The sequence below is a fragment of the Astatotilapia calliptera genome, chromosome 1, assembly GCF_900246225.1.
Source record: "Astatotilapia calliptera chromosome 1, fAstCal1.2, whole genome shotgun sequence".
Classification (NCBI taxonomy): Eukaryota; Metazoa; Chordata; class Actinopteri; order Cichliformes; family Cichlidae; genus Astatotilapia; species Astatotilapia calliptera.
In genome coordinates, this window is record NC_039302.1 from 26,787,430 (window position 1) to 26,799,976 (window position 12,547).

Here is a 12,547-nt window from a genome sequence, read left to right on the forward strand (position 1 = left end):
GCTTAACTCTGAGTTTAAGGATGTTGAAGAACACTTAACTTCAGATCGATAATGTTTCAGTCTTTGTCTCCCAGTGGAGCAAGTGAAACCTTACTGAAGTTCAGTGAATCTTATTAGTATGGAACACAACACCATCCATACATTACAAGTGTTTGGTCAGCTGCCTATGGGCAGTTTTATTCTGGTGCTTTATCCTACATAGTTTAGTCAAAGCAAATAATGAGCACAGGACAAAGTTACAGTGTGCTTTGATTTCAGTAATACAAACTGCATCACAGTGCAGAGTCAGGTAAATTACTAGGGACAACAGGATTATATCATAATGCACAACAGGAAAATCAAGGTCAGAAGTTCTTTACTTAGTCAAACCACTTAAAATGTGCTGTAAGAGACACTGAAACCATTGTAGAACATGTACTGTATGTGTTTACCTCTGCTGCAGCTATAAAAAGCACGTCTGCTTGCTTACCCAAGTGAGGAAATATTTTCTCGGAAGACTAGTAATCTTGATGAATGGCTTTTGCAATTATCTTTCATTCCTCTTCATTTATATTCTAAAGTGTTGGACAGAGACAAATCATCCTGCTTCTTCTTTTGTTGTTTCATAACTTGTATGGATATTGACCATCAGTTACTCACTCACACACACAGGGAAACACAGGCAGACACACACACACACACTAAGATATGGCATATACTAACACTCGAGTGCACATATTAGCATAGCATAGTGATTAAGTGGGATTGCATAGTTTACACTACAGAGCTAAGCAGATGGAGCGAGTGGGAGGTACAGGCTCTGAAAATGCTGTGGATTTAGAGGTTTCACAGGTGTATCACCATCCATTATAACAGTGAATGTGCGTGTGTGTGCGTGTTTGTGCATGTGTGTGTGAGAGAGAGCAAGAGGGATGCGCCTTTCTATTTTTGCTCCTGGGCTGGTCAGCAGGCTTGTCCTGGTGAGTCTGGGTGTCTGTCATGACAATGACATACAGACACACTGACAGAGGAGATGGAGAGTCAGCCTGGTGCATCCTGGGAAAGGTCTAGTAAGTGCACATCTTGACACAACTAAACATGATTCATGTTAGGTTGTGCTTTGGTGTTTGCTAAAGAATGGATCAAATACTTCATTAAAAACACGTATTAATTGCATGCTTCTAAGTTATTTCTTGCGGCAGATTTTTCATTATAGATTCATTTCGTAAAGACTGTTCTGAATTAACTGACAAATTAATTGTAATTTTGTCTTCGCCACAGTGGATTTTAAATCAGACAATTCAAGGGCTTTACAAAAGCATTGCATCAAGTGTTTAGGAATCGCAATAATTCTAATACATAATCACCCATTTTCAAATAAACTAGCATATGTTTACATGTAAGGAATGTTTTTAATACTTGATGAAAATCCTTTGCAGTCGTTGACTGGCTGTCTAGTGTCCATGGACACCAAATGTTGTTTTCTCCTTTGAAGTGGTGCCTTCAGTAACTGAATACATTCAGAATGGGTTTATTGCCAGATGTTGAGGTTTACAACATTAGGAATTTGCTGCGGTGCTTCAGTGCAAACAATAAGAATTAAAGTGCTATGTAGAAAGAAAGATATGTGCATGAGATATACATGAGATATATACATGAGAATAAGAATTAAGAGTGCTACGTAGAAGGATATATACATGAGTGCAGGTGGTGATCAGTGCCAGACACTGATCACCACCTGATCACCATACATGAGTGCAGGTGGTGATGCAGTGACACAGCGTAGGGTCATGTGTGAGTGGCGGGGACAGTCATGTGGTTATTGTTCATGTGTCCAACAGCAGAGGGGAAGAAACTGTTCTTGTGGCGAGAGGTTCTGGTGCGAATGGACCGGAGCCTCCTGCCTGAGGGGAGCAGGTCAAACAGACTGTGTCCAGGGTGAGAAGGGTCAGCTGAGATCCGGGCTGCACGCCGCAGTGTCCTGGAGGTGTGCAGGTCCTGCAGAGATGGGAGTCTGCAGCCAATCACCTTCTCAGCAGAGCGCACAACACGCTGCAGTCTCTGTTTGTCCCTGATAGTGGCTCCAGCGTACCACACGGTGATGGAGGAGGTGAGGATGGACTCGATGATTGCAGTGTAGAATTGCATCATCGTCCGTGTTGGCAGGTTGAATTTCTTCAGCTGCCTCAGGAAGTACATCCTCTGCTGGGCTTTCTTGATGACGGAGGTGATGGTGGGCTCCCACTTCAGGTCCTGGGTGATGGTGGTACCCAGGAAGCGGAATGAGTCCACAGAGGTGATGGGGGTGTCAGTCAGGATGATGGGGGGGAGTGGGCCTGTGTGCTTCCTGAAGTCCACAATAATCTCCACTGTCTTCTGGGCATTCAGCACCAGGTTGTTGTGGCTGCACCAGGACACCAGACGTTCAACCTCCCTCCTGTAGGCAGACTCATCCCCGTCAGAGATGAGCCCAATGACGGTGGTGTCATCTGCGAACTTGATTAGCTTGACAGACTGGTGGGTGGAGGTGCAGCAGTTGGTGTACAGGGAGAAGAGCAGAGGAGAAAGAACACAGCCCTGAGGGGAGCCGGTGCTGATGGTCCGGGAGTCCGAGACATTCTTCCCCAGCCTCACGTGCTGCTTCCTGTCCGTCAGGAAGTCAGTGATCCACCGGCAGATGGGATCAGGCACATTCATCTGGGAAAGCTTGCCTCGGAGATGGTCTGGAAGGATGGTGTTGAAGGCAGAGCTGAAGTCCACAAACAGGATCCTGGCGTAGGTTCCTGGGGAGTCCAGATGCTGCAGGATGAAGTGTAGGGCCATGTTGATGGCGTCGTCTACAGACCTGTTGGCTCTATATGCAAACTGCAGGGGGTCCAGGAGGGGGGCCGTGAGGGTCTTGAGATGGGAGAGAACTAGGCGCTCAAATGACTTCATGACCACAGATGTCAGAGCCACGGGTCTGTAGTCATTTAGTCCAGTGATCCTAGGTTTCTTGGGGACAGGGATTATGGTAGAGGACTTGAAGCAGGCAGGCACATGACATGCCTGCAGTGAGGAGTTGAAGATGCCAGAAAACACTGGGGCCAGCTCGTTTGCACAGTGTCTGAGGGTGGCAGGAGACACACCGTCTGGGCCGGGAGCTTTCCGAGCATTCAGGTTCTTAAACTGCTTCCTCACATCTGCTTCATGAATATGAAGAGTTGTGGTCGGAGGAGGTGGTGTGAAATCCTCTTTTGTGTGGGGTGAGGAGGGGGGTGTTGTAGGTGAACAGTTTGAAGGTGGTGATGGCTCTATGGAGGGGGGAGAGGTGGGGGAATGAGTGTCCAAAGTGCCTCTATTGTTGGGGTCGTTGGAGGTGTGAAGGCTGCCCGATGGCTCGTCAAAACGACAGTAGAAGTCGTTGAGGGTGTTGGCCAAGAGCAAGTCATCAGTGGAGTGGGGGGTTTTAGGCTTGTAGTTTGTTATATTCCTAAAACCTTTCCACACAGAGGCCGAGTCATTCTCTGAGATCTGCTGCTGCATCTTCTCAGAGTGCTGATGTTTGGCAATGTCCACTTCCTTAGTGAACTTGTACTTGGCCTCTCTGTAGCAGTCCCTGTCTCCGCTTCTGAACGCCTTACTCTTTTCCAGCCACAGCTTTTTGAGTTTAGGGGTAAACCAGGGTTTGTCATTGTTATAACTCACCCTGGTGCGTGATGGCACAATGCTGTCCTCACAGAAGTGGATATAGGAGGTGACAGTGTCCGTAAACTCGTCCAAGCTGTTAGAAGCAGCCTTCATTGTGTCCCAGTCTGTGGTCTCCAAACACGTGCGAAGCTCCTCCACAGCCTCGTTGCTCCACAGTTTTTTGGTCCTCACGACAGGTTTGGAGAGCTTCAGCCTCTGTCTGTACGCGGGGATTAGGTGGATCATGACGTGATCAGAAAGTCCGAGTGAAGCGCGCGGCACCGCGCGATAGGCCCCGCTGATCGTGCTGTAGCAGTGGTCCAATGTCCTCTCCTCTCTGGTCGGGCATTTAATATACTGCTTGTATTTCGGAAGCTCATGGCTCAGATTGGCTTTGTTAAAGTCCCCAAGAGCAATGATGAGAGAGTCCGGGTATGTCCGCTCCGTGTGGAGAATCTGCTCTGCGAGTGCGCACTGAGCTGCTCGCGCATCCGCGTCTGGCGGGATGTAAACAGCGGCCAGGATGAATGAAGCAAACTCCCGCGGAGAATAAAACGGTTTGCAGTGAATAAAAAGATATTCCAGAGAGGGAGAGCCGTGCTGAGCAATCACTGTTACATCTGTGCACCAGCCACTATTGATGTAGAAGCAGACACCTCCACCTTTGGTTTTACCGGAGAGAGCGGCCTGCCGGTCCGCGCGCAGCAGATGAAAGCCCTCCAGCTTGAGCGCGCAGTCCGGGATGTCCTCACTGAGCCACGACTCCGTAAAACATAAGACACAGGAGGAGGCAAAGTCTCTGTTCATGCTTCTCATCAGGGCCAGTTCGTCTATCTTATTCCAGAGTGAGCGTACATTAGAAAGGAAGATCCCAGGAAGGGCCGTTCTCAGTCCGCGTTTCCTCAAACGCACGAGTACGCCGGCTCGCTTACCTCTCTTTCGACGTCTCACTTTCCTGATCAGAGTCAGCAGTAAATCTGCCGCAGATGCGACAAATATTGGAAATAAATCCACAGGCGTTGTAGTCCTGCAGTTAAGGAGCTCTTCTCTGGTGTAAGAATATCCAGAGGAGTGCCCAGACACAGAAGAAATGCACAAAAACAAGACAAAAGTAACGCACTGAAGCACCAGGGCATCCATACGCGGCGCCATCTTGGATCAGTTACCATAGCATAGCATGCTTTCCTTTTGTTGAAATCAAGGGACTGACTTGCCCGTTAAAGCACATCCCATTTGTTTCCCTTGAACAAGTCTCGGGTTGCTTTTACAGTGTGCTTTGCACCATTATACATTTCCACTGTGAAGAGCTGGTTCTTTCTTCTCTGTCCTTCCTCTTCCTATCATGTTAATACAAGTTCATCTTGGTTTCATTTGTAAAAAGAACCTGTGGCGGTTTTGTTAGATGCTTTCTGGTAATGTGGCGTTCCGGTTCATGATTGTAACCAGTGGTTTGCACCTTGTCATAAACCCTCTGTATTCACATTCATAAAGACTTGGCTGTAAACTTTAACAACGATACATCTACGAAGATATTCTTGACTTGGCTAAATATTACGAAGTTATTTTTGTTAACCAATGAAACAATTTTGTAATCATCCAATTTAGATGTCTACTGCGGACTTTAAAGATTTTTAGTGTTGCTGGGCGGTCAGTGCATGCTCTCTTTTTAAGAACATACTAGATTACTGATATGTCCATTCCCAATGACCTAATGATAGCTGATAATAGCTCTATCGTGATTAGCACGCTAAGGAGCCACAAATTCAGACTTTGGAGGAATATAAGATGTAACAAAAATAAGCTGTTTAATTAAGATGATTTAAATAACACCATGAGAGGAAAAGTGCACGTGTGCACACACACACAAAAACAAACAAACTTCTACAACAGCCATACAAGGGAACAAGGGAATTTGCTGAGACAGAGACTGTTGGAACAGTCCTATTTAAACACATGAGAGTAATTAGAAGAGGTGGACACAACAGGGTAACAAGACTCAGACAATAACAATCAAAGACAATGACACATGAGGAAGTAAAGCTAAACATAAGACACTAGAGACAAGTAACAATACTAGATAGGAAGAAACTGACAAATACAGACGCCAGACACACATATGCACAGTCATTTAACATTCAGGGAAACTAGAAAAAAATGAACCAAAACACAAGCAATCTGGTAATGCATGTGAAAAGCTAATAGAAGCTAGGTTTCAATTAAACAATAACTAAAAATAATAATCCTAACAAAAATCCTCAACTAAGGGCTAAACCTGAAAAACATAAGTAAAAAGCTTAAAATAATAGACCTAAAGGCCATAATGGCCTCCTTACCTTGTATCAACATCTCTTTGGACCTCATATTGAGAGTTCTAGTGAACATCCACCGAATGTATGCTCAACCGTTAGAATCATCTCAAGATTTCTTTATCTGCTTAATTTGTCATGAAATAAGGAGAGAACAGGCCACACTGGTCATTTAGCATTCAGCATGTGATGTAGCTTCACTGGCACAAAGAAGAGAATGATGTTGTCAGCAAGGCTTCATGTTCAGACAGAAACCAAGGCAGATTTGTTAAAGTGGAACACCACACGAAACAGAGTAAATAAAATAATAAAACTGTTCAAAAAATCTGATCTGATACTGAGTGATATGAAAGTGTGGACAGGATTCATCATAGATTCACACATTGTCCGACATGATATGTCTCAGCAGGCCTGAGCATAGATTGTGGTTCACACATGAACCAGTCCTTCAGTGCAGTTATTCTCCTATCCCCTATTGATTGTGGTGTTGGATAGAGACATATTAATCAGAGTCATCTGGCCTTCTTTGTTCTCCGTCGTCTCCCTGCGTTCTTGTCCTCTCTCTTAATTTGATCTCACTTTCTGTTTGGTTTTGCCTTTCCCTTCTCTTTCTCCCGTTCTCACATATCTGCCTATGACTTTCTCTGACTCTGCAGTTTTGTGACACTTATGTGAACACTGTGTCTTCTGAAGGGCAGAGTCAGATATTTTATAGTGTCCTTTACAACAAAGACAAAATATATCCTATATGTACAGTACAGTGTACAAGGGGCAAAAAAAATTCCCTTGCTGTACATCCAATCCATGGTGATACGCCTCAAAGGAGACATTTTAAGACATACTGCAATAAATCTCCATTATTATATAGTGAGGATATCAAGGGAGAGGTATAACAGTGAGTGTCTGCAAACAGAGAACACGGTGGAGACTCTGTCAAAGCCTGCATTTCTTGTCAACGTTGTCAAAATTGATTCAATTATAAATGCAGAAAAGTACCATCAGACTTTGATCCTACTGTTAACTGGAAAGTGTTTCAATGGCAAAGAGTTTGATTTTTAAGGATATCAGTGTTTCCAAATACACTGCCAATGCAGTAAAAGCATAACTGGTAGGGAAGCGAATTGATAAGAATTTAGAAATTCCGATCCCATTATCGATATCACTTATCGATTCTCATTGGGTTCTTATTGGCTGCACTTTGAGAGTCACTACCATCGCTAAGCAGCATATCAAAGACATTACATTTGTGCAAATTAATTGCATGCTGTTTGGTCAAATGTTTGTGCATGTTGGAGGTATTTTGCCTGTTGGGGTAATTACTAAAAAAGTAATGTATTACATATATTACACAGAACACTTTCCTAAAAGTAATGCAGAACATTACTTAACTACTCGCAGGAGAAATTAATTTGTTACACTACTCATTACATCTGTTGTTACATGAAACACGTTGTCTACATATGCTACAGTCCCACACACCAACACAAATCCCTATTCTAATGAAGGCACATATATAATCTTTCTCCTACTATTTAAGTATGAATACAAAGCAAAGATAAAAACCAGTATAAAGAAACATGGAAACATTGTTACCTGTTGAAGTTCAGGGTCTGGTTGCTGGGCGTGGGTCTGCATTCACTCAGTTTTAACACAGTCTGGGTTCTGGGCTAGCTTAGGGTTAGCATGCTGTATATGCTAGTACTTGCAAAGAGCCAAAGTTGTGTTGGAAGTATAATGCAGTTAGGGTTGCCAACCGTCCCTTAAAATATGGAATCGTCCTGTATTTCGAAACAAAAGTACACGTCCCGTATTGAGCTAATAAGGGACGCACTTTGTCCCGTATTGAGCTAGAATCAAAAGTAGTCTATAAATGTTAATGGAATTAACGCTTTGTTTGAAAACATAATTCCCAGCCCCTCTCCTGCTTTGTGACCAATGAGCTGACAGCACACTTATGACAATTCGAGTATGACAATTCAGATTACCGCTCATCTCATTGGTCGAGGAAAGGTCGCTTGCGGAGAAAATACCGGAAGACAACAGATGACCACAACAACAAGCATGGCCAACAGGGAACCAAACGCCGACACTGCGGTGCAAGTCTCGGACGACAGTACACCTAAAGCTGTGCGATTTTTTCAGTCACGTTATTCAGCTCCTGCTCAAACTGCACGATTGACTCGCAGAGGTTAGAAGTTCATAGGTCACGATGCAGGGTCTCACACTATACCGCCCGATGCGACCTGAGTGCTCACACTGTGCCTCCATAAAATGAAGGTTATAACAGAAAATCTGTCGCTCTCCCTCTCTGTCTTTCACTCACACAGACACACCACCACCATCAACTTTGTTAAACTGATAATGAAAAACATTTATCAGGCAGCTGTGATTGAGCAGCAGTGTAAATCCAACTATTTTCACGGTTGTTGTGGTCGTGATAATTTTGTGATGCCACATCGAAAAGGCTCGGATGAGCTTTCCAAAGTTCTACAAGTTGTGCCTCCATCGCTTGTGGATAGTGCGCTGCACAGCTGTGCTGCTCCGTCTTTTTCACCGACGTTTACGTGTTTGCGCGTGAGCAGTGTGAGCGGCTGTGGTGAGACCCTCACGAGCGATTGATGATCGGGAGCTGGTCGTGAGGTGTTAATCACTTCTCGTTACCCCACGTATATTACACGACGCACGATGAAGGCCAAAATCGGTCTGATCACCAAATCGGTCGCACTACTCAAAAATCGTCTCAAAATGGGCCAAAAATCGCACAGTGTAAGCCCAGCATTAGAGCAGCAATGTTTGTTCCCCTCAGAGAAAGGGAAGAATGGGAAAAGGAAAACACCTGGCTGGAAAAAGTTAATATGGGCATGTGCAGTGAATATCAGCGCTATGTGGCCAGAAGTGTGATAATATAACTTATTTTGTGTAATAAACAACTGCAAGGATAGATGATTACAACAAATTGATGACTAATACATAAAAGTAATACATAGATGAATAATGATGATGAGTTAAGATGCGTAATCATGGGAACAAGCGGGTTTTCAAATGGGAGCAGCTGATTAGCATTAGAAAAGCTGAAATAATACCTCAGCTGAAGCCAATTGTACTAAATGCACTAAATGTGCACTGTTACAAGAATGTTTTTCTTTCTATTATTTCTTTTAAAGAAAGATTTACTTATATTCCCAAAAGTTAAGCATGACAGGCTTCTGTTTAAGAAAGAGACCTGTTTTACTGTGTTAATGTTGTCATTTTGAGCTAAAAATAAATGGCTAAATGATCACTTGTTTCACATGTGTTCATATCACAAAGAATAGAATATGCATCTACTTAAATCAACTTCAAGTCAAATGGTTAAAAAAAAATAATTTCACACACAAAAAAAGAGCTAGAAAATTCACCACACTGGGAAAGGTGAAGACAACTGGGTCGCCCGGCCCTGGCCACGAGGTGTCCCTTATTTATTTTTCAGAGAGTTGGCAACCCTAAATGCAGTTGTGTCTGTTCTGGATGCAGTTTGCACTTTACCATTGTGCTCTCACCCTTTTGTGCAATAAAAATAAAAATAATGTTCATATCCACGTTGTAGATGTCACCACTATTTTTCTCCTCCAGCACACACACTGAAGTCAGCTGATTGTAGTACTTGTGCCGGAGCTGTGAATGGAATTGAAAGGCAAGCAGGCTAACAATTCCAAGGAATTGAACTGCTGGGAGCCGGACGTCTAAAAGTACTGGTTCTTGATTCCCACCCCTAATACCTGAATATAAAAATACACAATGGAACATTATCAGTCATAGACTGGCGTCCTAAGAGCTTGAATTTCAACATCATTGAATCACTGTGGGATCATCTTGACATAGAATGAAACAAAAGGCAGCAATAGCCAAAGAAGAGCTTTGAATGTCCTTCGAGACGTCCTGTAGACTACTTGAAGAAATTACAGCTTGCCTAAGAAAGTTCAGGCTGTGTTGAAGAATAAAGGTGGTCAGACTAAATGTTGACTTTCAAGCTTGTTAGAATTATACAAACTCTTTTTTTGCCACATATACTTAATTTCCATTTACAGTGCTATTGGACCACCCGTATAGTAAAAAAATAGTAAAAAAATATATATATTTATTTAACATATTTTTAGGCAAACTGTAACAAACTAAATTCATGCTTTTATAACCAGATTTCAACCAGCACAGCAAACTTCACTGAGAAGTCAAAAATTAATCAAGCATAACGTTCAACCACTAAATTAATTTACCTCTTTGAAATGCAAGTAAATTAATGCAATTTTGGTGTTTTAAAAAACCCCGATTTACTGCTTTACTATTTGTTCTGCTTTTTTAAAACAGAAAATTTAAATATGAATGGATAATAACAATAATTTTAGCATTAAAAATATCATATTGATTGTGCATACTGATGTAACCATTACAGCAACATAAAAAAATTTTGGTAATTACTAACACTGTGAGTTTAGAGCAGCTCTGATATAAACCTTACACTGGGTGGTGGTCTAATAAATGTTCACAATTCGTTTGCATTTTTCAGTGCATGACCACACCTATTGCTCCTAGCTGACTGAAGTCCATTCATTCAACATAGGAGAAGTGTATGTGAAATGCATGTGTATGTCACGAAAACCCCTTTTTAAATCAGTTAAGGTAACTGTTCCCTTTTCTTTCTCAACATCACTTTTGGTCTATACTACAAGCCCAAGAGGGGTGAAATATTGCAGTGTTGTCCATCACAGATGATTTTTGTTGGCACTGTTATAACACACCAAATTACTTCTCACGGTTCATTTTGCATTCAGTGGGAGCTATGCGTCTTAATGATGTAGTTAAATCTAAATAAAGACTTCACTAAAATAGATTTTCAATGAGTCACATTGGGTACATGCAGCTTTTTGTAAAGCCATATTTACTCTGAGTTAAACTGCTAGTTCCAAAAGTGAATAACGTTAACTGTCACATCTGATATATATGTGTGTGTGTGTGTGTGTGTGTGTGTGTGTGTGTGTGTGTGTGTGTGTGTGTGTGTGTGTGTGTGTGTGTGTGTGTGTGTGTGTGTGTGTGTGTGTGTGTTACAGTATCCTGGGGCTCCCCCATATCACACCTGGCTCAGCGTGTCTACCATTCACTTAAGACTTATTTCTCCATGCAGTGACCTGACTTTGATTCATCCTCTGGCCCTTTGCTTCACTTCATCTCCCCGTCTATCTCTCCCCCTTTCCAGTCCATCTTCACTCTTTTGGTCAAGTACAGGCCCACAGAAACAAAAAGAAATCTAAAAAAAATTGTCATAAATTTAGATTTTTTGGCTGCTTTGCATGACAAGGCCTATATCTTCTTTCCAGTCTGCAGTGAGCCTACTCACTGTCTTGCTGCTTTTTCGGGACTTTTTCTGCTGCAGTAATGTTTCAGAGCGTTCACAGATGGCTGCTGCCTCCATATGAATATTTGATAGCCTTCATATATCTCCCTTGAGGGTAGTAAAATATTAAAACATTTTCTGGTGGCCGTTTTGACTTTTCAGAGGCTCAAAAAGAAAAGAAAAAAAAAGATTGACTTCCTGATGAGACAGAAATAAATCAGCTCGATGTGGCACTATTATTATGTCTTTAAATGTCCTCTTCATTTTATAATGCATGATGCTGTTTGCTGCTCTGTCTGTAATGTGGAGTCTAGATTTTGATTCCACGTGTTTGTGTGCACAGTAAACAACATTGATCTGCTTGGGGTTCATTAACTGTGTCCCAGTATGCAACTACTGTGAGGGAGGATGGAGACTGTTCAGTCATGTCTTTCCCCTACCCTTCTGACTTTAATATCCCTCAGTAATGGGCACATTGGTTGAATCTTCTAATACTATCTCATGTCACGTCTCTTTCAGCGGGACGCCAAAGGACAGTACTTGTTTGACCTCATCTGCCACCATCTTAACCTGCTGGAGAAAGACTACTTTGGCATCAGATATGTTGACCCAGACAAGCAGAGAGTAAGTATGAATCTTCTTCACAACCAGGGGTGCACATAAGTGGTCGGCAGGTGCGCATGCGCTGTCAAAATAAAAGACGCGCACCAGATAAGAAGTTGCAACGCGCGTTTGTGTACAGAAGATTTTCTGGAGGAGGACAGACATTTGTTTAGAACTCTTAAAGATGTCGAAGAAGCAAGCTCCTTTAAGCAATTGCTTTGATGCTCCTCCGCCTTCAAAGAAATGTCAGAAGGAGCCCGAACCGCAAAAGAAGCGCGTATTCTTCGAAAAGTGTTTGCAGGAGGTGAGCTGGCTTCAAACAAATGATGAACGCACAGAGATGTGGTGCGGAATGTGCCGTGAAAATCGTATGTACGCAAACGCGCGTTGCAACTTCTTATCTGGTGCGCGTTTTTTATTTTGACAGCGCATGCGAATCTGCGGACCACTTATATGCACCCCTGTTCATAACAAACCCATCAAATAGAAAAATAAAATAAAACAAGTTAAAAAAATTTCCCTCTGTCAATAAAACCCAACCTTTTAATATCTACATTTCCCAGCAATAATTATCTCTTGTTAAGTTTCTTACATTATTTGAGGTTTTGTTCACCTTTTAGAT

At 42.6% G+C, this 12,547-nt stretch overlaps 1 protein-coding gene across 2 annotated transcripts in view; it reads left to right on the plus strand.

Moving 5' to 3' along the window:
• Positions 1–12,547, plus strand: part of LOC113024921 (FERM domain-containing protein 5-like) — an 86,147-nt gene that overhangs the window by 50,806 nt on the left and 22,794 nt on the right. For both annotated transcript variants that reach the window (XM_026172228.1, XM_026172232.1), the window contains exon 2: positions 11,842–11,946. In XM_026172228.1, the coding sequence (XP_026028013.1) occupies positions 11,842–11,946 (105 nt within the window). The remainder of the gene's footprint in view (positions 1–11,841; positions 11,947–12,547) is intronic.